The sequence below is a fragment of the Chlamydomonas reinhardtii genome, chromosome 12, assembly GCF_000002595.2.
Source record: "Chlamydomonas reinhardtii strain CC-503 cw92 mt+ chromosome 12, whole genome shotgun sequence".
NCBI classification, from domain to species: Eukaryota; Viridiplantae; Chlorophyta; class Chlorophyceae; order Chlamydomonadales; family Chlamydomonadaceae; genus Chlamydomonas; species Chlamydomonas reinhardtii.
The window spans coordinates 2888784-2911536 of NC_057015.1; the positions used below are offsets into that span (position 1 = coordinate 2888784).

Consider the following 22753-nt stretch of genomic DNA (forward strand, 5'->3'; position numbering starts at 1 on the left):
GGCCGCATTCATTTCTTCATGTTCTACATTACTGTATATAAGCGTGTGCAATAGCAACTTGACTTATCGCTTTCAGAGCAAGCTAGGTGATATGTCCGCTCGGCCAAGGACTGGCGCTATAAGCAAGACAGATATGGTTAGTGCTGGCAATCTCGAAGTTCAAGTGGCTTCCAAGCTTGAGGGTTGACTTCCACGACGGGGCCAGCGATCGATACTCGTTGATGCCTTGCTTGCACTTCACAGGAGGCGAGCCGCCTGGTATTCGTCTTCGTTAAAGATGTGCGACCAAAGCGGTAAGGATACAGCCTCGCCTGTCTTGGCCCGCGAGGAGAACCAAGCTTTGTTTCGGGCGGTTGCGCAGGAAGGTGGCAGTGCCCGTCCCCGACGGGTACACCTGGCAGGATTTCATTTCTCAAGTTCGAAGCAAGCTCCGGATCACCGGGGTCAGCGAGGTGTACCTAGCTTCGGTGAGCGACCCAACGCCTGTTGCACTGGGGAGGACTGAGGACCCGGTACCGCGGCTGTGCCGAGTGCGTGCGTCGGCTGCAGTCCTGGATGAGGCAGCCTGGACGAATGCTTCAGGGCTTGGGGGACACGACAGGGGGGGCCTGGCTCTTGTCAGGGCGCTGGAGAGGGCTGGAAAGGCCGGGTAAGGAATTCCGGCGAACCGCCACCGAAAGGCTCACCGTACTGAGCCGCTGACGTTCAACCTGTTGTTCGTTGCTCCCGCCCCACAGAGTGGCCAAAAGGTCACCAGCCTGGATGAGCTTCAGGACATTGACGAGCTGTGCGTGGTGGAGGTGAGCTGTGGCGAGTCAGCGGGTTGCGGGGAAGACTCGGCTTGCGGCACGGCTGACTGGTGTGAGGCGGGTGCTGGCGGATTGGCGGACACGGGATGCGGGTTGCGAGACCCAACGAGACGGTCGCACTGACCGCCCCTCCTACGTGGCAGCTAGGACCGCCACGGGGGCGCCAGGTGCATTGGTGGCTAGCGCGGGGTCCAGAGCACATAGGGGCTGGGTGTCACATTCTGCCCCGGTCGCCATCGCAGGGCCCGGAGCCGTTTGCCTCCAACGGGCAAATGCCGCTGCCCAGCGAGGCGGCGCTGCGGTCAGGTGCGTGCGAGGAGCGGTGGTGTAGAGGAGCCAGCGGGCAGCAGGCCTTCACAGGAGGACGGGGCGGGACGGCGGAGCGGGGTGTGCCGCAAACGGGCTGATTGATTGGTGTCTGACCCGAGTGCAATCCACTAGTGCAATCCCGGAGATTTAATTCAGCGACAGGTGCCTGTGGCCGACTTATGCCACCGCGCGCTCTTTGGCGTGTGGACATGTTTGGTACCTTGCCGTCCTTCCTTCTGTCCAGGCTCCGACGTGTTGGTGTGTGCCGCTGACTGACAGGCATGGCGCCTTCGACGTCAGAGATCAGCGCGCAAGGGGCACCGCTTTCGGAGCCGCGGGCTCAGGTGTGGGAGCTGGCGGGCCGGCTTTCGGTGTGCTCACACGGGCTCCATCAACGTTGAGCTGCGGTTGGGCAGAGCGCTCGGTTAGCGCTGCCCTGGGAACGGTTAGGCCCCAAAAGTGGACAAACAAGCGGACTGGGTCTAAGCGGTCTGGGTGTCAGCGGACTGCTGTCCATGTGCCTGGAGCCGTACGTGACGCCTCGCCTCCCGCGCCACACGCCCCGTTTACGCAGCTGCTGACGGACAGCAACCGGCACAAGGTGGGTGTGGCGGACGGCGGCAGCAGCAGCGTCAAGATGGTGGACGACAAGAAGTATGCCAAGCGGCCGCCGGCGTGGAAGCGGACGCTACAGCGCATGTTCCCCTCGCTCTTCCAGCCCGGGTTACCCATTACCAACAAGTGAGTGCTGGGACGGGGAAGACAGGCAGCACTCCATGCATTCCAGCAACTCTTTGGAAGGAGGCATTCACAAGCTCTGGGTCCACCCGGCAGGGCTGCTTGGCCTTCGTCGCATTCTCTAAACTCTGCAAAATCCACAGGGAGGCGGCGGCGGCGGAAGAGCGGCCCGGGGTTCCCGGCGCGCGGCGGCCGCGGCGGCGGCGGGGCATCCTGTCGGCTCGCGAGGTGCTGCTGATGCTTGCCATCTGCTGCTGCCTGGCGACCTTGGTGTGGTTCATGCGCTCCAATGTCAAGCTGTCGTGAGCGTGGCGCAGGCACGAGCGGTGGGGCGAACAGGCGGGGGCGGGGGCGGACCGTGTGGTTGAAGGAAGGCCATGATATTTTGGTCCCCGTCCACACTGTGGATGGCGCTAGTTGGTTGGTTTAGCTCGGCGGGCAAGGCGGTTGGGGGCCTGCAAGTGCATGTTTAGGAGTGGGGGCCAGCTGGAGCTTTGGCTTGAGGTTTGGGAAGCGGTGAGGTCACTCCGGTATCACGTCAAGGTGTGGCAAGAAGAAAGTTGATGGAGCTGGGAGGGCGCCTTGGTTGGCCACACTGCCACAGCTATGGCCTCATGGAAGCGGTCTTGAATCGGATGTGAACTGATGGTTGGGTAACAGGCTGCATTACACGCCTGCCCTTCCATCCATGTGTTGTGTGTGGTTACAAGGTGATCCGTGTGCGACTCGACCTGTTGTGTGTCCTCCGGCCTTGGCCGGCAGCTGGTTGACTGGTTCCTCGAATTCGCGAGTCAGGGAAGTACATAACATGACGTTGGAAACCTGAAACCCATCTGAGCTATTGTCCAGCACACGTCTGGAGCACCATAACCTCCTTCGGCAGCAGCAAACGCTCCGCCTCTGTACACTTTGGCCGTGCCAACACCAGCCGCACTTCACAGCACGACCCGCAGTCCTGCATGCCACTCCGCAAACTTGTCTGCGGCCGCACCTGCCGGCTGCCAAGCCTCCCGCTAATCCGTAAGTCCTGCACTACCGACCGCCTACTGCCCCACCGCGTGCCCACACGACCTCCCTCGCACGGTTACACCAGCCCGGCGCCGGCCGCGCCACTCATAGTACATCCGCTCACGATAGCGTCCGTGTGCCGACCGAGGTGCCGGCCTTGGCTGTGGCCTTGCCCACCTGCTCGTACAGGTAGGCCTCGAAGTCCATTGGCACGATCTGGAAGCGCACCGCCTCCGGGTTGAATTCGGGCGTCTCAATGAAGTTAAGGAACAGCGAGCTGATGCGCTTGCGCAGGCCCTCCAGCATCTGCGGGTGCAGCGATGAAGTGCAACAGGTTAGGCAGGGGTGACATTGCAATTTCACAAAGACCTGATGTCGGTGCGGCGCTTCAGCACACCAACATATAAACACATCAAGCCCCTGCGCGCCCGTGCCCATGCCCATGGCATCCCCCCATTTCGTGAGAGCTCCACATTCAATGCCCACTCCCCGGCTTGCTTTCTGAGGCCTCTCCGCGTACACCGGCGCATGCGCACGTACACACGCAAACACACCTTGGGGTTGCGGCCGCGGTTGAGCAGGTCCGCCTCGCGGTCTATGAGGTCCACCAGCTCACGCGTCAGGTCGCAGTCAAACTCCTTGACCGTCCACTTGACGTGCAGCAGCACATCCAGCCGCTCATCCACCGTCAGCAGCGGCAGGTTCAGGCCTACGTACGGGGAGGATGTACGGCAGGTGAGGCGTGGGGTCGTGGGGACAAGAGGTGCGGTTGGAGGCGGAGGCATGGAAGCGGCGTGCCGGCTGGCGCCGGCCGGGCCAGGGCATCAGCAGATAACAAAAGAGAAGGAGAATCCCGCCCGGTTGCGGGTGCTTCAAGCACGCACGGGCGTGTGCGGGGTTTAGGAGGCACCGGCCTCACCGTTGTAGAGCTGCTGTAGCTCCTTGGCGCGGGTGGTGAAGGGCGTGTGCACGTCCACCTTGCCGCCGTTCCGCAGAGCGAACTTCTTGGGCTTGGACATCTCGTTGAGCGTGTGCTGGATGCGCGCCTCCTTATTCTCCTGATTGGCGTTGATTTTCAGCCGGTCGATGGTCTGCGGGGAGGTGGGGATGGGCGTGAAGCAGCATGAAGGTGGGCGGGATAGGTTTGAGTCTTGGCAGGTTGTTCAGCTTCGCAAGCGCGGTTCGCACCCGGCCGAACGGCATACCCCTGCCTCCATTGTGGCCCCCCATGCGGCACACGCATACACACTTGTGCGCGCGCACGCTCACCTGCAGCAGCTTGGTCTCCTTGTGCAGCAGCTGCTGCAGCACCTGCTGCTCCTGCTCCTTGGCCAGCCCCGCCTCCTTGATCTTGCGCGTCTCCTGCAGCCGCCAGGCCTCCAGCTCATTGTACAGCACCTCAAAGTCCGCCGCGGTGCGCGGGTGCATGCGCCGCTGGATCTCGCGCCGGCGGTGCTCCTCCGCCTCGCTCTGTGCGCGCGCCTCCTGGTCGCGCAGGAAGGCCTCCCGCTCCATCTTCTTGCCGCGCAGGTAGGCGGCGCGCTTGCGGCCCAGCCAGCCGCGCACCCAGCGCTGGATGCGCAGCGTGGAGCGCAGCACGATCTCGTCCCGCTCGTCGGCGGTCTGGTAGCGGCCCGGCGTGACCTCCTTGTCATAGTCGTTGTCCAGCAGCACGCCCGGCCGCGCCATCTGGGTCGCCTGCTCGCGCACGGTCTGCTGGCTGTGCTGCTTGATCTTGACGGTCTGCGTCTCGCGGCTCAGCTTGCGGTCGGCCTCGCTGTACTTGGGCGCGCGCGGCGTCTGCGTGGCGCCGTGGTGGTACACGGCGCCGGTGCGCTTGTTGCGGAAGCCGCCCAGGTAGGGCTTGGCGTCGCACTGCGTGTAGTCCAGCAGCACACGCACCAGGCGGTGCGGCATGCCCGGGCCCTGGGCCACCTCCACCTCAATGGCCTGTGGGGTGCGGCGGCGGCAGCGGCGGCGCCGGGGAGGAGACGCAGCGGGGCATGGTTGGTGGGTCGGAGATGCATACGAGGTGCAGCGCACATGTGCTGGTAGTGTGCCCTAGCCCAGGACATGTATGCGTCGCCTTCGCCTCTGGAAGCACGCTCTCAACCACCGCGTTACACACTTGACGACAAAGGCACACATTGAAGTGCCCTAGGCACGCGTCACAGCATATTACCAGCTCATGGCAGCGGCTCCTGGCCCTTGCCACCTCTCCTTCCCTCGAACCCAGACGACCTTACGACGTCATGCCCTCCTGTACTCCCCTTCCCCAAATTTCTAACCCCGCATGACACGCCGCCGCCGCCCAAGCACCTTAAGCCCCGGCGCGATGTAGCGCTCAATGTGGATGGGCACCGCCAGCGGCTGGTCCTCCGGAATGGACGGCACCACCGCCACGCCCTCGCGGCTCGGCGGCGGCCGTGATCCCGACTGAGACGTGGACGGCCGCCCAGCAGCGGCCGCGGCCGAAGCCTCCTCCGCCTGCCCATACGCGTCGCCGCCGGACTGCGGCCGCGACGACCCCCGCGCCTCGTATGCCTGTGCTCCCACCTCTATTTGTGACTTCTGTTGCTGCTGCTGTGCTAGCCCCACGCTGTCCGGCGCCAAGTTGACCGGGTGCCCCGACCCGGGGCGGCTGCCGCCACTGGCCGAGGGCTGCCGCGGCGCTGCTGACCCCGGCCGTGCCGAGGTGGGTCGTGCGGAGGCTGGCCGCGCGGCGGCGCCGGAGGCTGGGCGCGAGGTGGAGGCTGTGGGCTGCGGCTCGCCGCTGGCTGAGGCAGGGCGCTCCGGCTCGGGCTCCGGCTCAAGGTCTCCCTCCGCCGCGGCGTCTGTTCCGGCATCCACCTCCACTGCGAAACCAGAAGCTTTCCCCCCATCATCCGCCTCACCCGCTGCTTCCTGTGGAGGAGGTATTTGTGCGCGTGTGAGTGTCAGGCGCCATAGGGCGAAGCCAGACAGCACGAGCGCGCCCGGGCGGGCAGGCGAGGGGGGAGGGCGGAGGTGTAAGCAGCGCCCTGTGACTGGTTCCATGCCTCACCTCCGTAGTCTCGTCGATCGCGCCGTTGCCCGCTTGCTCGCCATCCTCCTCTTGTTGCCCGCCCGTGTAAGAGGAAATAACGTCCGGCTGCTCCGATTCATAAGCGGTGTTTGAGCCCTCCTCCGCGTGCTGCGTTTGGGGATCAATATCTATAATGGTGTCGAGTCCATTGTCTATCCGAGATGGAGAAGGCGCTTCAGAGCCAGGTCCTGCAGAGCCAAGAGGCAAAATGTAAATGTTCAGAGTCGGCAGCGGCGTCTGACGATGCTGCATAGTCATACCTGGCTCCTCCGGGCTCTCCTCGTAGCCCTGCTCGCCCTGCTCCGCCTCTGGGTCGCTCATGGCTACTCGGCTCACTAAAGTTTGCACAGCCTTTTTAAATGCACGTTAAATCTTGTGTAATGTGTTTGTTTTACACTGGACTAATGCACCAAATATTTGTGAGCCTGGTGGGCACCGCTTGGGAAACATGCATGCCCTTCGAATTCACGGCATGTTCCATAGTGCCCTTACACGCGGGGCTTTACGCTATAATATGAGCACACGTGAATAACCTCGGCAACAACCTAGACCGATTCACAGTCCTGGTTATGGAAGCTCGGGCTGGCCTCTAGCAGCCGCTCCGACACAACTGCCTGGTCCTCGCAACCCCACTCGCCGCCACCCACGTCTCCACCTCCTCGTGCGCCGGCCGCCACTCCAGGCGCTCGGCCGCACGCCAGCTGCAGCTTATCAGCGCCCTCGCAGCTCTGCCCCTCGGGCGCCCGCTCCAGCTCCAGCCCGCTCGCGGTGCCACCAGTGCCGCTCCACGTGTTGCACGCCGCATCGGCGCCCACCGTCGAGGCCCCCTTGCCCACCTCCTGCCCCACTCCCATCACCACGCAAACGCCAGTCTCCAGTACGTCCCGGCAATTCTCGACATCTTGCAGTTCTTGCTTCTGCAATTTTAGCTTGAAGGGCTCTTGAGCCTTGAGTTCTTGAGTCTTCTTGAGTTCTCCAGTTTGCCACTCCATGGCGGGGCACCCGCGCTCATGGTTGGTCATGGATAGCACCGGCTTCGGTGATGTCGCCGGCTTCGCGACGTCAATAGTAACAAGTGCATCCGCAGCGAGTGCCGCCACATCTCGCATCTCCACGTCGCGCTCCTGGTCCCGCTGTCCCGGCGCTGCCGTATCCGCCGCTGCGCCTACAGACCATCCTGCTGCAGCGAAGGCATCGCGGCCCGCGGCCCGCGGCGGCGGCGCAGCCCCAAGCGCCTGCATTGCACGGCTGGATGCAGCGGCCGCCGCCACGGCCGCCGCCACGATTACAGCCGCCGCGCTATGCATGCCCTGCTGGCTGGGCCGCATGGCGGCAGCGCCGCCACCTGCGGCGCCGGCTGAACTGGCAGCCGATGGCCGGCTGACGGGCGCGATGGTCACTGGCGGCATCGTGTCGGGCAGAACCGCATACAGCGGCGGCAGCCCAAAGCCCACAGGCGGCAAACTGGCACTTGCGGCGGCCTCTGGGGCAGGCTGCAGCACTGTCGTCGCCGCTGGCCCGGCCGGCTCGGCCGCGCCTGCCAGCGCCTGCACCGACGGGCTTGAGGCAGCAGCAGCTGCTGCTGCGGCGGGCGCTGCGGCCGCGGCGGCGGCGCTGGCGGCTGGGACGGGCTCGACGCCGTGCAGCAGCACCATTAACACCGTCACGTTGTCGTACGCTGCAGCGGACAACATGAACAAGAAGAATGATAAATGAGAGGAACGAAATGAGAGACATTCTTGCGTACTGACAAGGAGGGGCAATTCGTGCAGGCAAGTTTAGTTGGGTAATTCTCCTCATCTCCGTCTGCACGACGAACGCAAGGGACTGGTGAAACCTGGGCGCCACCCTCCCGCCCGCACGCGGCCGCACACCTGTCTTCTCGCTGACGCAGGACTCCACGCATAGCTCTGCGCAGATGACGTCCGGCGTCAGACCCGCGTCCAGCCGCTCCACAACGAACTCGTGCACCTGAAGTTGGAATCGGTGCCGAACAGGGGGTTTGCGTGGCCTTCAGTGCATGCGCGCGGCTGGCATTTGCCTAACAAGTCGGCTTCGATGTACTTCTGACGGCGGCTGGCAGGCAACCGCAGAGAACCTTTGGTACCCTGCTACAGAGCGATCCGAGTCCCAACATGCAACCCCGCCAGCTCACCTGCTGCGTGGTCATGACGTTCCACAGCCCGTCGCTGGCCAGCAGCAGGTAGCAGCCAGGCGGCGGCGACGGGACCGTGAAGGCCGCCGGCTGCGCAGCAGTTGCCGCGGGCGCACCAGCCGCTGGCGCCGAGGCCTGGCCGGGAGCCTGGTCTGCGTCATCTGCGGCATGTGCGGGGGCGGCGGCGGCGGAAGCACAAGCGCTGCTTGTGTTGCTGCTGGTGTTGCCGCTGGTGCTGCGTCTGTCGCCGCCGCCACCCACGTGCATGACCGACATGAGCCGCTGCTCCACCGCCGCCTCCGCCTCGTCCGCCGGCGCCTCCTCCTCCACACCTCCTCCACCGCCGCCGCTGTCGTCGCTGCCGCTGCAGTCCTCCTGCTCCCCCTGCTCCCCTGTGTCGCCTTTCCCCTTCCCCCGGTGCCCGCGCGGCGTCATCCCCTGAGCTGCCAGCCGCTGCCCCTGCTGCTCCTGCTGTTGCTCCTGCTGCTGCTCCTGCACCTGCCTCACTCCCTGCTTCTCCTGCCTTGCAGCCGCCGCCGGCGGCACCGGCACCGGCCGCAGCGGCGCGTGCAGGACGGAAGGCTCAGCGGTCACCGCCTGCAGCAGCGGCGACAGCCCCGGCGCCTGCTTGAGGTCGGCGTCACCCAGCGCCCTCGACATGTCCAGTTCGCCGCACACACGACCGCTGGCAGAGACCCAGCTGCCGGCCTGGGGGGGGGCGGCAGTGGGCGGAGACGGGCGGGGCACGGGAGTGAGGCGCAAAGGTTGTTGTTGGGTGCAGCACGGGCAGCAGGCGACGGGGTCAGAGCTTGGCAGGCATGGACAGAGGCGATGGCAAAAATGGAAAGGACCGGCCGCAACGAGTGCGTTGATGCTTCGTCTGGTGCGCCCCGTAGGGGCACTGAACAGTACGGCACCTCTACCATCCACTCACCTTCAGCACGCGCTCGCGCTCTGCAGGGTCGTTGCCCTTGTGGTCGACCGACAGCGCCGCCACGCCGCCGCGCCGACTGCCCAGGATGCACCTGCGCCGGGGGGGGGGGCATTGGAGCGACGACAGCAGCGGCAGCACAGGAGCATGTGTGCATCAGAGAAGGGAGCACCGCAACCGGGCGCGAAGGCCTTGCGGCGGCGCTGTGCTAGCCGGACTGCACAAACGTGTCTGGCCCAAGTGCTTTATGGGCCCTGAACGGCGGCGCCGCGGCCCACCTGCTGTCGCCCACGGCGGCCACGGTGACGCCGCCCGGCCCCACCAGCGCCACGGTGGCGGTGCTGCCGGCGGCGGGGCCCAGGAAGGGGCCGTCGGGCGTGCGCCTGCACACACGTATGCAGGAAGAGGGTGGGCGGGGCGGGGTTTGGGCACATGGGGGTTCGTCCGGGGGTGGGCTGGCGCATGTACGGCGCGGCGGCGCCTCCCACAAGAGTAACGTGCCCCTGCACGGCACGGCACGGCACGGTACGGTCCAGCTCTCCGCACCCACCTGCCGTACGCCTCGGGCGGCGCGGTGTTCGCCCCCGGGTTGGCCAACGCCAGCAGCTGGGCCGCCTGTGCCGGCGCCGCCAACCTCCCGTCCAGAAACAGGAACGCCTCGCGCAGCGCAGCGGCGTAGCAGGCCGGCGCAGCTGTAGCAGTCGCGGTGGTGGCGGAGGTCGCAGCTCTGCCGCCGGCTGTAGCAGCTTCTGCTGCAGGCTCAGCAGCTGCTGATGTGGCGGCGGTGGCAGTAGCCCTGGCGGCGGTCTTGGCAGCGGTGCGTAGGCTGGCGGTGGGAGAGTAGTCATGAGCCAGGGATGAGAAGGCGGGCACAGGGGAGGTGGGCGTGGAGTGTTCCGCGTCCGAGGCTGGCGCCGCCGCCACCGCCGATCCCGCTACAGGAGCTACAGCAGGCAGAGACGTCAGGCGCAGCGGCTGGAGCAGCGGCAGCGGCTGGAGCAGGGGCAGCGGCTGCGCCTGCTGCTGGTCTGGGGGCAGTAGGTCTGTGTCCATGGGAACCGACACGCTGACGCCGCCGCCGCCGCCGCGCCGCAGCTGACCCACATCCAGGGGCGCAATGGTGAGCCTGCAGCCGCCGCCGCTGCTACAGCTGGTGGCGGCAGCTCCGGGCAGCGACGCGCCGGTGGGCTTGTGTGCTGGCGCAGAGGCGGCCTTGGGCTCGGCGCCGCCGGCAGCGGGGCTGTTGGCGGGGCTGGCGGTCGGTGTGGCGGTCGGTGTGGCGGGTGCGGCGGGGAAGGAGGGCGCTTCCCGAATGGCGCGACCCTGCACACAGCACATATATAGGGGCGAGAGGATCCATGTATATCAACGAAATCGTGGAAGAGAATCGGACATGAGACCGCGGGCTAGCCATGTGTGCCTGCCAACCGCCGCACGCAGTTGCTGCGCTCTTGCCGCCCCACAACGTGTGTCCCTAGACCCGCACCCCACCTCACTTCAGCCAAGTCCCACCCCAACACCCTAATAACACCCCAACACCCCGCCTCCCAACACGCCGCCTCCCAACACACCCCACCTCCCAACACCCCGCGCCCACCATGTGCAGGGCGCTGTACCGCGCCACCTCGGCGCCGCCGTGTCCGTCAAACAGGCTGAACAGCGCCACGCGGCCGCCCGTGCCGCCCAGGGGCACCTCAGCCGCGTAGCAGTCCTCCTGCAGGGCGGGGCACAGGGCGGGGTGTAAGGGTTCGGCACGTGCGCAAGGAGGGGGGGATGTATAGATGCCAGCCCAAACGAAACCGAACCCAAATCAAAAGAGCGAGGAGGACAGCGTGGCCGGGGGCTGGGTGAGGTCGTCAGGCACGGCGTGACATGGTAGTGCGTCCAGGTCTTGTGCCGCAGCAGGGTGAACGAATGCCACGACCCAGATGCCAGACCCAACAAGCCACAAAAGCTCTGGCTGCACAGCGCCGCATGGCGGGGGAGTCCCACGCGCAGCCAGGGCCTCTGCCGACGGCGTGTCGTGCCGCCCTGCCGAGGTGTCCTGCACCCACCCAGGGCCCCATCCACCCAACAAACCCACCAGCTACCCCCCGCCACCCACCATGGCCGCCCGCCATCCGCGGCTGCTGGCCACTGCGAAGGTGAGGCCGTGCTCCGGCAGGTGGTCGCGCTGGATGCACTGCGGGAGAGGGAGGGGGCGGCAGCAGGCAACAGCGGCGGGTGGTTAGTCAGGAGGCGGCCGCGTGACAGGGAGAGCGCGTGACGGGGCGCACTGCTGCGCGACCAGGCGTGACACAACACCCCAGCCCCCAATGTTACCCACCACGCCAAGTGCCGCGCACAGCCGCTTGAGTGCCGCGGCGCCGCGCCGGGAGGCGCTGTGGCCGCTGGACGGCCGGCCGCCGCCGCTACTGCCGCCGCCGCCGCCACCGCCGCCGGATCTGCTGCCGCTGCTGCTGCTGTTGCCACCGGTACCCCCGGCGCCCGGTGCACTGGGTGCCGGCGAGGCTGTGAGCGCCGGGGCTGAAAGGCCGACCGGCCCCTGCGCCCCGCTCACGCCTGCAGCCTGCTGATCCTCCTTGCGGTGGTCCTGCTGCTGTGATTGCGCCTCGCCGGCAACCCGCAGCCGCTTTGCCTCGCGGCTCTGAGCGCCCTCCGTGGGTGCGGGCCGGCCTGGGCCGGCAGCGTCGCGGCCGGGCGAGGCGGCGGCTGCGGCCCCCCCTGACGTGGAGGGGGCTGGGTTCGTCATGGCCGCCGGCTTTTGGTGGAAGTTTTGGACGCTTCCGTAGTAAGCGGTGCGAAGTACCGCCATCACGTTTGCCTGGGGCAGCGCAAATTTCGAAGCGTTGATGGCCTGTCCCGACACGCTAGCTGCCTGGGCAGCCGGCGCGCGGCTCAGCGAGCTCGCGTCCACAGGGGTAACCCGTAAATCGGTCGGCATTATTGCTCCAGTGCCGGGCGCCGAGTCCTCAGCCGCCAGCTTGGCTGCTTGCATCGCAACTGATGCTGTCCATGGGTCTAGCAGCACTGTCGTTGGAGACGGGCAGTGACGTGGTGACTCCATTGCTGCTTTGACTCAGTTTGAGAACCTGACTGCGGTGCTGCCCCCCAAATGCTTAACGCATTGTGCATGTATCCACAGCGCCCTTCGGATGAGCGCAAGGCCTGAGCGCCTGCTAAAAGGGAAAACTTCTCGCTTGTAGTCAGCACCTAAAGAAGCTGTTCTATCCCGCTAGCAATGTTTACAATGAAGTATAGCAGTTAGCGTTTTATTATAATGAAGACGGTGGCGTCGGAGGGTCGTTCTTTGCTCTAACCGAAGATGGCGGGAAGCGCCTCCTGGGTTTGCGCTACAAACCTCAGTCAGCGGCAAGCGCAGCCCCAAATGCGCCTGCCTGCATTTTTAATAAGTCCTACATTATCCTGTGTAGCAATGCGCGCGAAAAGGACCGCCACCGGGGATCCCGAGGGTCGCGCCGCTTCAAACCTTTGGGGCGTCGGGCATTTGCCCGACGCCCCAAAGCCCGGGCCAAACTGGTGCAGACAAGAGGCGTGAGCATTTGAATTGCTTTCAATACGCAGCAGCATTGCACGCCAACAGGGGAGGTTGCGGCTTTGTTGCGCTTGGCGTCCCGCCCGTGCAGCTTACTCAGAACTGCTGCACCCGGCCAGCGTCGCCCTCCCCCGGCAACTTGAGGCCCTAGACCGCCAACTACGCTTTTAATTAACAGCTGCACGTCTGTGATCCTTCCCTCTCATATCGCCACGCCGGGCACAGCCCCCGGATCGCTACTTGGCCACTTAGTCACCCCTGCCCTCTTCATCACGCCCACCAGGCCGACACCATACACATAGGTCGGATACCCTTTCCATCAGATGTCATTGCACACCAGGGTCGATAACTCGATGCCCAGCAGGTGCCGCATTATGTTTGCGGCGGGCCAGGGTAAGGGGCAGTTTGGGGAAGCCCCGTGGTGTGCAGCGTATTCCCAGGCCTGAACATTCAATCTGCGACATAAGGACACGAGTGCGCGGCTGGTGTAGCGCCAGAGTTACTATACCGAGATATTGCCGATAGCGCGAATCCGTGATGCCCAAGTGCCACAGGCCAACTCCTTACCCCCGGCCGCCACCCCGCTGTCCTTCCGTGCGCACGGCCGCCTCGTCCAAATGTGCAATGGTGCATCCCTGGCCTCTCCACGCTGTGTGCCAGCACGGCGCCTTACAGGCTCTCCACTTATGGTACCGTAGTTGTGTTCTTACGAGTTAGCAACTTGACGCCGCTTCCTTCCGCGTCTGTCCGCACTCCCAAACACACGCGTGCCCCCCCGCGGCTTCCCAGTACGGTAGCCCAGTCTTTCCCGGCGGAACCCCGCGCGCCTCCCCACCACGGCATCGTCACCGAGACAACCGCCAATGCAACACGTGTAAACACATCAATGGGAGAGAAAAGGGGTTCCAGTCAACCGTCTCATTTGGATTGTGAAGAATAGCAATCGGAAGAAGCTAGAGGTTTATTGCGAAAGGCATGCTGCACCCAGGCCACCTCCATCACTGCATAAAGACCCCCAGTTGCGTTGCATCCATCACGCAGTCTTAGCCCAGCTCAAGCTTAAAAGCGCATTCATGCAAGTCTTCCCAACCTTGGCAGCTTGGACGTCACTCCACCAGACAACAATCGGCATGAGCAAACAATCATGCCGGCTGCTGTGTAGAATTGATGCACCTCTAGCTCGCTCGCTCGCGCTGGCCTCGCAATACCGATGGCGGCAGCGGCGACGCCGGCTGTGACAGCGACTGACGGACTCCGCGCTGTTGCTTCAGAGGAGCCATCGTTGCAGGCGGCGCGGGTGGGGCCGGCGGCGCCGCCGCCGCAGTGGCGGGCGGCGGCTCCTCCCTCGGCACGTCCTGCTCCCTCACCCAGCCGCTGCTCATCTCGTACACGTGCACATCGTCCAGCGTGCAGCCCACGTGGCGGCTGGATCCTGAAGTGGTGCTACTGCCGCTGCCGTTGCTACTGCCAGCACCGTTGGCTGTAGCAGCGGCAGCTCCACCTCCGTCGCCATCACCTCCAATGGCCCAGATCTCGATGCCCGGGTCTGGCGCGGGGCCGCCGGGCGCGCAGGCGGGTGCCGAGGTGGCGGCGGGGCTGCCCCAGGGCGGCACGTGGTGGCAGTGCTGCGGCGGGTGCCCCCTGTAGATGCGTGTGGTGAGCGCCTGGCCGGTGCCTGTGAACACCTCGAGACAGGAGGCGTCCAGGAACAGCCGCAGCCGCAGGGGGCAGCCGGGGGGCAGGTCCAGCTCACCGCCTGACCCGGGCAGGGAGGGGAGAAGGAGAGGGAGAGCGGGATTGGAGAGGAAAGAGAAGAGTAGTGGTTGGTAGGAGGGGAGGGAAGGGAAAGGAAGAGGGATTGGTAGTTCCTTCCTTGAGGCCAAGTCAGGCCTCGACCGATTACTCTTGCACCCCCTCTGGCGCGCGGAGGCTCCAAGCGCTCGGTTTCAGTATGAGGGCTACAGGACCACCTCCCTCCCTCGTCCCCGCTGCACTCCTTCCCGGCTGCCCTCGCTGCCCTCTCACCCGCCTCGTCGCGCTTCATGCGGATCCAGTCCTCCACCAGCGGGTTCATGTCGGGGTCGGGGATGAAGTCGGGGTCACTGCGGGAGATGGGGGAAAGGGCGGTACTTACTGAGGCGGGCAGGGGGCGAGTAGGGTGCCGGCAAGGGAATTGGGGAGGGGGCCGTAGTCAGTGCTTGAGCTTGAGGCTAGGAGGTAGGAGGAGCGGTGAAGCGGGAGACCGCAAATGCTTGAACGGGGGACAATGAGAAATATTGTGAAGCCGGTCGACGGACAAGGCGAGCAGTGTGGCGAGGAAGACGGCTCGGGGCAGTTGTAGCACTACAGCGGTAACCACATGTGGAACGCAGATATGTGTTGTGACAGCAACCCCCAGGCCGGCCAATGCCCGGCCTACTCACCGGATCACGTCATACTCGTCATTCTCCTCCTCGTCCTCCTCCTCGTCCTCGTCGCCGTCCTCAGCACCACCCAGGCCGTCCACCTCGTGGTCCTGCTCACTGCAGGTGCTGCTACTGCTGCTGCCGCTCTCCCTGGCACCGCCGTCAGCGGCACCATCCTTCCGCAGCTCCCCCTGCGGCTCCTGCGGCCCCTGCTGCGGTGGCACCGGCGCCGGCGGCGGCGATCCCTCCTCCGCCGCAGCAGTGCCGCCGCGCGGCTCACGCACCAGCGGCGCCGGCAGTGCGGTGGCGAGCACCGAGGGCGCCCCCACGGCCACCTCCCCGCCGCCCGCACCACCACCGCCCGCACCACCACCGCCTGCGCCACCGACCTGCTGCTCCCGCTGCACCCGCCGCAACTCCCGCTGCAGCCCATCCGGCTCCTGCTGCTCCTGGTCCCGCTCTGGAGCGTGACGGTGGTGGTGGTGCCTGTGGCCCTCCTCTCCCTCGCCGCCGCCGCTGCTCCACTTGCGCCTGCCTGCCGGGCTGAGCGCCTCGAACACCACAAACAGCCTCCGAGTGCGCCACTCGTACACCAGCGCGGCGGCGCCCCGGCCGCGAGGGCGCCAGCTGCGGAACAGAACCACCACACGGCGGCTGCGCCCGGGGCTGCGTGGCGGAGCGGAGGAGGAGCAGTGAGCAGGAAGTGTGAAGTTGTTAGGCTGCATGTTAGCGTCTCATGACTATTTTGCCAAGAATGATGAAACGCTTTCCTCTCACCTTATCGCCAGCTCCATGTCCAGGTGCAGGCCCCGCACGCCGCTCAGCCGCCAGTGGCCGCCCGGCGCCAGGCCCAGCGCCGACACGTGCACCGCCACGTCACTGCGCAGGCTCGTCAGCTCCGGCAGCGGAACCTGTGTGTGGGGTATCACATTCGTGATGAGTCCAATGCAGGATGCAATGACAGCGCTTGGCGTGTACGTAGCCAGACACAAGCCAGCCCCAAGCCAGTCCCAACGGGCAGAAGTATTACTAACGGAAAAGCGCTGACCGCATCAGTTCTTGGTTGCGTGTTGCCGTCATCGCAAGGTGTCTCTCTCAGTCATTGGTACAAACATTTAACATACAGTGCAAACGCGAACGCGAACGCAAACCCGGAACAGCAGACCCGTCGATCCCCACCTGGAACAGCTTGTCACCGCGCAGGTACAGCGCACGCGGTAGCGACAGACAGCCGGCGTAGCTGTACTTGTTGCAGAGGCATGGCGGCGCCGGCACATTGCGCAGCTCCTTCATGTAGCCCCACAGCACGTTGCGGCCCTGTGCGGTGTGGGCGCGGTGCCCAGCAGGTCAGAGGCTTCAGAGGCAGGTCAGAGGCAGGTCAGAGGCTTTAGAAAGGGTGCCACAGTGTGTGGGGGTGCCGCGGTGGCGTGCGTGTGGGGTGGTATGGGGTGGTGTGGTGTGGTGCGGTGTGGTGTGGGGTGCGGCAACGGACGGCTCGTGTGGTGCGCAGTATGTGTGGGTCCGTCCACTAGAGACAGTAAAGTTTCCAGTTTGCCGGCCGGCAGCCCGCCTCTGCAAGAAACATACCCGACACACACACACACACCAGCGCAAGAATACCCGCCCACACCCAGCAGCCACCTGCGGGTCCTTGAGGCAGGTGGGCGCGTACAGCACATTGCCCAGGTCCAGTTTGCGCGGCCGCCCGCCCGCCTCCGCGCCCCCCATGTCGTACCGCGCGGCGGCGCTGTCGTACTCCGAGATCCAGTACAGGATGCTGCGTGCGGCAGTGGTTGGTGGGGTGGAGCGGAAAGGTGGTGGGGATGTGAGGCGAAGGAAGGTCTTTGCTGCCGCAGCAAATCGGGGTCGGTGCTGCAGTTACACATCCCGCCTGGCCGCAACTCCCCATTACCCTACATCGTACCCCCACACAATCCAACCCACGCACTACCTACAGCAGCAGCAGTACAGAAACACACACTCTCTCTCTCTCTAAAAACACAGGGGCGGGCTTCGTTTTTTGAACACACTCTTAATACACACAATCGACGCGGCGTACCTGTAAGTGCAGGCGTCGGGCGCGCAGCAGAACAGCCACCGGCGGCCCGGCGGCAGTGCGACGGCGTGTGCGTGCGAGGTGGCGCTGTCCACGTCGCCGTGCAGCGGCAGTGCACTGGCGGCCGCAACACACGCCGAGTAGGAGGCGCCGGGAGGCAGCAGCGGCTGCGCCTTGTGGTAGCTCATGGTCAACGTCGTGGCGGGAGTGGCGGCTGTGGCGGCGCCGTCGGTGGGATGCGGCGGCAGCTGCGGCGGCTGTAGCTCGGGCTGTGGCTGTGGCTGTAGCAGCAGGTCTGCTGCCAGAGGTTCCACGGGGATGGCACGTTCCGGACTGGCGCAGTGGCCGACCATGCCGGGCCGGTACCACAGCTGGTGCGGCTGCAGCAGCTCGCCGCCGCCATCTGCGGCGTCGGCGTCGGCTGTAGCAGAAGCAGTAGCCGACGCGTCAGCGGCAGCTGCGTTGGCGGCGGGCTGGTCGTCGGCACTGCCGAGGACATAAACGCCGTCGAAGTCGCCGGCGACGGGGGACGAGGCAGCGGTGGAGGAGGCGGAGGAGGAGCGGGAGCAGGTGGAGGAGGACGCGGGCGGCGGGCTGCCGCCGCTGTTGCTGGTGTTGCTGGTGTTGCTCTTGGTGGCGGGCTGCGCCACGCCAGCTATGAACGTGCCCAGCGGCGCGACGGCACCGTTGCGCCCCACCGCATGCAGCCGCGGCGTCAGGCTCCCCCGCAGGCCACCTGTACGACCGTTCACGTCCGTCTTGCTCGACACGGCACCAGGAGCCGCTGATGGCGTCGGCGCCGCCGCCGCGGGCGCCGCCGCCGCTACCGGCTTGGCGTCGGCGCCGGCGCCGGCCGCCGGCAGGCAACCGGCAGTGGTGGCGGCGGCGGCGGAGCACGACGACACGGCAGCGGCGGCGGCGGTGCGCGCCCGGTGTGCCTCCATGACTTGTGCAATCATGGCGTGCAGGTCCTGTAGCACACCACCGCTGCCGCTGCCGCTGCCGCTGCAGGAGGCGGAGGCTGGCGGCATCTTGGCGCTGGCAGTGACGGAGGTGCTGGTCAGGCTGCCCTGGCGCGGCAGCAGAGGGCCGTCAGCGGCAGGGGCGGCGGCGTCGCTGGGGGCGCCGTCGGCGGCGCAGCCAAGGCGGCCGCTGGCGGGCGCCAATGCGCCGCGCTGCGACGACGGGTGCGGCGGTGGGCAGGCCGGCGGCGGCGCAGACGGCGGCGCGCAAACGCCATTGGCGGCGCCGTCGGCGCTACTGCCGGCTGCCCCTGCTGCTGCTGCTGCCGCCGCCGCGCCGCCAGCAGGTGCCGCGAAAGGCGACGCCAGCGGCGTCACAACCACATCGATGGTGGCCGTGGCGGGCGCGCCGCCCTCGATGCCGCCAGTGACGGTGGCGACGGCGGTGGTGATGCTGCCGCCGACGGCGGCGGCGGTGCTGACGTCATCAGTGGCGCCGCCGCCGTCGGCGGGACCAGTGACGGCTGCGGCGCCCGCACGAGTGACGGTAACGGTGATGGTGCTGCCGTCGGCTCCGCCAGGGGCGCCGTCGGGACCTGCCGGCGCCGCGGCGGCCGTGACGCTGATGCCGATGCCGGCGCCGTCGGCAGTGGGCAGGACGGCATGCACGGCGCTGCTGCCGCCGCCGCCGCCGCCGCCAGGGACGATGCCGGATGAAGATGGCAGGGTAGGCAGACCGCCGCCGCCGCCAGCCTCGCTGCCGCCAGCAAAGCCGTCCGCTGTCGGCGGGGTGACGGCGGACACAGAGGTGACCACATGCAGCAATGTGTCAACCAAGCCGCCGTCGCAGCCGCCGTCGCCGCCACCGCTGCCGCCGTCTCGCACACTGGTGCAGGCGCCGCGCCCGTCAACATCGGCGTCAGCGGCAGTGCCAGAGCCTGCCGCCGGCGCGTGGTGCGGCTGCGTCGCGGAGCTGGCGGCATCCGCGGCGGCGGTGGCCGCATTCACTGTTGCGACCGCTGCGGCGGCCGCCGCCGCCATTGCCACCGACACCGCGGCGTCAGGCGACGCGTCACCGGCGGCCTCCGCCGCCGCCGTCGCCGCCGCCACTGCGGCCGTGGACACCTTGCCCGCCTGCGCCGTGGCGCGCCAGGAGCCAGCGTGCGTCCCGGCGGCGGCGGCATCGCCGCCGCCACCACCACCTTCGCCGTCAGCGGCGGACCCACTGCCGCCGCCACCGCCACCGTTGCCAGCGGCTGACGCCATTGCGGCCATGTAGTCCATCGCTGTGGTCAGCGCCTCCGCCACCGCCGTCGCCTCCGCCGCCGCGCCCGCCACCGCCGCCAGGTCGGTGGTGGGGAGCACGTGCGCGCACAGCGGCAGCGGCTGCAGCTGCACCAGGAAGGGGCACTCCCAGCAGATGCCGGTGCCGGGGTCAGGCCAGCTGCACAGGTGGCCCGCGAAGTACCAGCCTGCGCGCGTGCATTGACGAAGGGATGGCAAGGATGGGTGGCGGCAGTCTAGGCACCGGTGCCGTGTAACAGCGACATAAGAACACGAGCACCATAACATCGAGACTTTGAACAGCTCCAGCATCCTTATTTGTTACACAAGTCCCCGCATGCCTCATGCGCCCGAACCCCTTGCAGCCCCGCACCCCGCGTGATGTCGGCCGAGCGGTAGACCAGTGCCGTGCCGCCGCCGCCCTTGAGCCCGCTGCCGATGAGCATGGTCCACTGCCGGCCGCGGCCGTCGCCGTGCTCCACGAACCAGGGGTCGCGCCAGGCCGTGAGCTGGCCGCTGGGCGGCAGCTGCATCAGAGGCATGGGCACCTTGCGCCAACGGACAAGCAGATCGTCGTCTGCGGAGCAGGGGAAAGGAGCGTGGCCCAGACAAGAAGGCCTGAGGTGTCTGAACGCACAGCAGGCTGCCAGCTACGAGCAACACACGCCAGTACAGTTCCATGCTCACACACATGCATACACAAACGCGCGCATACACCCGTGCTGATCAAGCAAGCAAGCAAGCACGCAAGCAAGCACGCAAGCAAACACGCCCGCGCTGAGAAGCAGCAAGCACGGGCAAGTCCGACTCACCGGGGTCGCAGATGGCGCAGCACTGCGTCTCGATGTGCTTGAGCCCCATGTCGTGCTCCGCGGGCGGGTGCGGCAGCGTCACGTCGCGGTTGGTGCGCAGGCGGGCCGCCGTGTAGAAGCACACCGGGATGCCGGAGTGCGGGTCCACCTGCGTGCGTGTGTGTGTGCATACATGTGTGTGTGTGTGTGTGTGCATATGTGTGTGTGTGCATATGTGTGTGTATGTGTGTGTGTGTGTGTGTGTGTGTGTGTGTGTGTGTGTAAGGAAGGGCGGACGGTGAGGCAAGGCAGTGGCGGGTGCGTGGGGTGCATGGGTCTGCATGTGAGGGTGGCGGGCGAGGGCGCGCGCCCGCGGGGCCAGTGCCGACGAACAAAGTGACGTGGCGCATTTGACACGGCCAGCGACCACCTGCACAGCGGTGCCCGCCATCATGAACGACAGCCCTCCGCACGGGCCCAGTGAAAAAGCCCGGCACACCAACCAGCGGCGTGCTTGGAATGAAAGAGTATGCACACATGCACACTCACACACACACACAGCTGCTTCCTTCTTCACACCCACCTGTATGGAGCCTGAGAAGCAGCCGTCGGCGTCGATGCCGCCCGGAGTGGGGCACAGCGCGGGCGGCAGTCGGGACCAGTGCGCCAGGTCGGACGACACCACGTGGTCCCACCGCATGCCCCAGTACCACTGGCACGTGCCGGGCCGGGACTGGTAGAAGCTGGGCAGCGGGAGGCACGAGCGAGACACACGAGGGACAACAAAGCGGTTAGCGCAGCTCGGGCATAAGCGGGCATGGGCAAGTGCGCTGGGCAAGTGGCAGTAGCCAGCGGCACGACACGATGCGCCCATGCAGACAACGCCTGTCACGCCTCTTAGTGTCCCCGGCCCCCCAAGCCCTCTCATAGGCCCCAACCCCCTAAACACACGCCCAGTCGCTCACAGGTGATACCGGCCCTTGTAGAAGATGGGGCCGTTGGGGTCGGAGCCCCAGCCGCTGAGGGGCATCACGTGGAACAGGGGCTTGCAGCTGTCGGCGGCGGCAGTAGCAGCGGCCGAGGCGGCAGCAGCAGCAGCAGCCGGGCCGGCGCGCGCCGGCGCCGTGGCGTCGGCTGCAGCGGCAGTAGCACTGTCCTGCGCGCCGGCGGCCGCCAGGGCGGCAGCGGTTGTCGCGTCGCCTGGCGCCGCTGTGACGGCTGCAGGTTTCTCCGCCTCCACCTCTTCCTCAGGACCCGCCGGCGCCGCTGCCACTTGCGCCGCGTCTCGCTGCTGCGTGCTCAGGCGGCGCGCGCGCTGCCGCTGCCGTTGGCGCTGCTTCACCTGCTCTTGCTGCTGCTGCTGCTGCTGGAGATGGTGGTGCTCCACGTGCTTCTGGTGCAGGAAGTCGGCTGGGGTCATGAAGTGCGGCGGCGGTTGGGCGTGGCCGCCGTCGGTGGAAGGGGCCACGGCGGCGGCGGCGCCCATGTGGTGGCGGCCGGCGGTGGGCGCCGTCTCGGCCTCAGAGGCCACACCGGAACCCTCATCTGCAAGCCTCCAGAAACTGTCATGATGCTGGTGCTGGCGCTGGTGCTGAACACGTATCTGCCGTGTGAAATCCTCGAGGTCAGAGGCGGCGGGGGAGCCGGGCGCGTTGAGGGGCAGGGCGGGGGCGCCCTCGCTGGCGTGCCGCTGCAGCAGCGCCGCACAGCACGCCTCCTGCCAGCCCTCGGTGTCTGGGGACGTGGGGCCGCAGGCGGGCTGCTGGCCGTAGCAGGTGGCGGCAGTAGCTGCAGCGATGGCTGCAGCAGGAAGGCCGGCAGTAGCAGCAGGTGCAGCGCCGCCGCTGCCGCTGCTGCTTGACGTGCACACAGCAGAGAACGGAGATGCCGTGGCTGTAGCAGCGGCGGTCGGTGGCTCTAGCGGCGGCGCCAGCAGGGGCGCAGGCGATGCACCGCCGCCGCTGCTACCGCCCGTTGCCGCCGCCAGTAGCGGCAGTTGCTGCATCGCTGGCGCATCAGGTGCGGCGTGGGCGTGGATGTTGTGCTCTGGGTAAGTGGAGCAAGTGGCGGGGGCCTCGTGCACCGGTCCCATGCATTGCGGCAGCGGCGGCAGGCAGGCGCCCGGAATGGACTGCCGGAACGGCAGCAGCGCGGCCGCCGCAGTGACGACTGCTGCATCGCCACCACTGCCGCTGCCGTGACTGGTGTTGCCTCCACTGCCGTTGGCGCTGCTGGTAATGCCCGCAGGCGGCTGCTGGTGCTGCTGAGGTTGCGTGCAGGGAGTCTCCATGTCGTGACTGGTACTGCTGACGGCGTCACCGCGCGCCACCGTCAGTGCCCCGTCAACTATTTTGACGTTTGGCACCGACCGAGCGAGCCTAAAAGCAAGTACGCTGGCGTCAGCGCCAGCGTCAGCGGGCGTCAGCTGCTGCGGGCTCCCCGCTGGCTCGCGCTCGTGACCTACCCCCTACCACCGTCCTACCCCCCGGGCTGAACTAGCGAGCTCCTGGCCGAATTAGCAAGCTGGAAGCTGGTTGAGCACTGCTGCTAGCTGCTGCACCGTGCTGCTGCACGGTGTCGATGTAAGCTGATTGCCGCAGCCTCCGCGGTGTAAAGCGATTGCCGTTGCCTGCTCCGAGGTGCGACTGATATCAAAAAGCGTCCGGTGACTTTGGTGTGTGTTCA

General features: G+C 66.6%; 4 protein-coding genes across 4 annotated transcripts; 1 reads left to right on the forward strand and 3 right to left on the reverse strand.

Annotated features, from left to right (window-relative positions):
* The first annotated feature begins 33 nt into the window (after nucleotides 1-33).
* CHLRE_12g502050v5 (uncharacterized protein) lies at nucleotides 34-2545 on the forward strand. The gene is made up of 8 exons (XM_043068102.1): nucleotides 34-136; nucleotides 244-293; nucleotides 362-467; nucleotides 738-800; nucleotides 1052-1115; nucleotides 1398-1462; nucleotides 1693-1859; nucleotides 2000-2545. The coding sequence occupies exons 1-8, from the start codon at nucleotides 92-94 to the stop codon at nucleotides 2160-2162; spliced, it is 723 nt and encodes a 240-aa protein (XP_042918265.1). The 5' UTR covers nucleotides 34-91; the 3' UTR covers nucleotides 2163-2545.
* A 2-nt stretch (nucleotides 2546-2547) lies between these two features.
* CHLRE_12g502000v5 (uncharacterized protein) lies at nucleotides 2548-6253 on the reverse strand. Its single transcript, XM_001690737.2, has 7 exons — nucleotides 6189-6253; nucleotides 5908-6116; nucleotides 5184-5768; nucleotides 4134-4814; nucleotides 3784-3955; nucleotides 3419-3573; nucleotides 2548-3170 (listed from the first exon to the last, which is right to left on the reverse strand). The coding sequence occupies exons 1-7, from the start codon at nucleotides 6247-6249 to the stop codon at nucleotides 2985-2987; spliced, it is 2049 nt and encodes a 682-aa protein (XP_001690789.2). The 5' UTR covers nucleotides 6250-6253; the 3' UTR covers nucleotides 2548-2984.
* A 54-nt stretch (nucleotides 6254-6307) lies between these two features.
* CHLRE_12g501950v5 (uncharacterized protein) lies at nucleotides 6308-12423 on the reverse strand. The gene is made up of 9 exons (XM_001690735.2): nucleotides 11341-12423; nucleotides 11119-11196; nucleotides 10612-10728; nucleotides 9565-10337; nucleotides 9293-9397; nucleotides 9018-9108; nucleotides 8084-8791; nucleotides 7803-7899; nucleotides 6308-7606 (listed from the first exon to the last, which is right to left on the reverse strand). Exons 1-9 carry the CDS (start codon nucleotides 12079-12081, stop codon nucleotides 6474-6476), a joined length of 3843 nt encoding a protein of 1280 aa, XP_001690787.2. The 5' UTR covers nucleotides 12082-12423; the 3' UTR covers nucleotides 6308-6473.
* Nucleotides 12424-12577: 154 nt separating this feature from the next.
* On the reverse strand, nucleotides 12578-22683 carry CHLRE_12g501900v5 (uncharacterized protein). The gene is made up of 11 exons (XM_043068101.1): nucleotides 21034-22683; nucleotides 20652-20811; nucleotides 20090-20237; nucleotides 19651-19854; nucleotides 17035-19465; nucleotides 16617-16752; nucleotides 16155-16292; nucleotides 15753-15886; nucleotides 14994-15641; nucleotides 14596-14672; nucleotides 12578-14326 (listed from the first exon to the last, which is right to left on the reverse strand). Exons 1-11 carry the CDS (start codon nucleotides 22356-22358, stop codon nucleotides 13746-13748), a joined length of 5982 nt encoding a protein of 1993 aa, XP_042918266.1. The 5' UTR covers nucleotides 22359-22683; the 3' UTR covers nucleotides 12578-13745.
* Between the last annotated feature and the right edge of the window lie 70 nt (nucleotides 22684-22753).

Coding starts and splice junctions, on each gene's coding strand:
- CHLRE_12g502050v5 (XM_043068102.1), top strand. CDS start 92: ATGTCCGCTCGGCCAAGGACTGGCGCTATAAGCAAGACAGATATG. Junction 468..737: donor GCGAGGTGTACCTAGCTTCG/GTGAGCGACCCA, acceptor CCCGCCCCACAG/AGTGGCCAAAAGGTCACCAG. Junction 1,463..1,692: donor TTTCGGAGCCGCGGGCTCAG/GTGTGGGAGCTG, acceptor CCGTTTACGCAG/CTGCTGACGGACAGCAACCG.
- CHLRE_12g501900v5 (XM_043068101.1), bottom strand. CDS start 22,358: ATGGAGACTCCCTGCACGCAACCTCAGCAGCACCAGCAGCCGCCTGCG. Junction 15,887..16,154: donor GCGGTGACAAGCTGTTCCAG/GTGGGGATCGAC, acceptor CCCCACACACAG/GTTCCGCTGCCGGAGCTGAC. Junction 14,327..14,595: donor CATGAAGCGCGACGAGGCGG/GTGAGAGGGCAG, acceptor TGCCCGGGTCAG/GCGGTGAGCTGGACCTGCCC.
- CHLRE_12g502000v5 (XM_001690737.2), bottom strand. CDS start 6,249: ATGAGCGACCCAGAGGCGGAGCAGGGCGAGCAGGGCTACGAGGAGAGC. Junction 4,815..5,183: donor ACATCGCGCCGGGGCTTAAG/GTGCTTGGGCGG, acceptor CGCACCCCACAG/GCCATTGAGGTGGAGGTGGC. Junction 3,956..4,133: donor AGGAGACCAAGCTGCTGCAG/GTGAGCGTGCGC, acceptor ACCTCCCCGCAG/ACCATCGACCGGCTGAAAAT.
- CHLRE_12g501950v5 (XM_001690735.2), bottom strand. CDS start 12,081: ATGGAGTCACCACGTCACTGCCCGTCTCCAACGACAGTGCTGCTAGAC. Junction 9,398..9,564: donor CCGCCCGAGGCGTACGGCAG/GTGGGTGCGGAG, acceptor ACGTGTGTGCAG/GCGCACGCCCGACGGCCCCT. Junction 8,792..9,017: donor AGCGCGAGCGCGTGCTGAAG/GTGAGTGGATGG, acceptor GCCCCCCCCCAG/GCCGGCAGCTGGGTCTCTGC.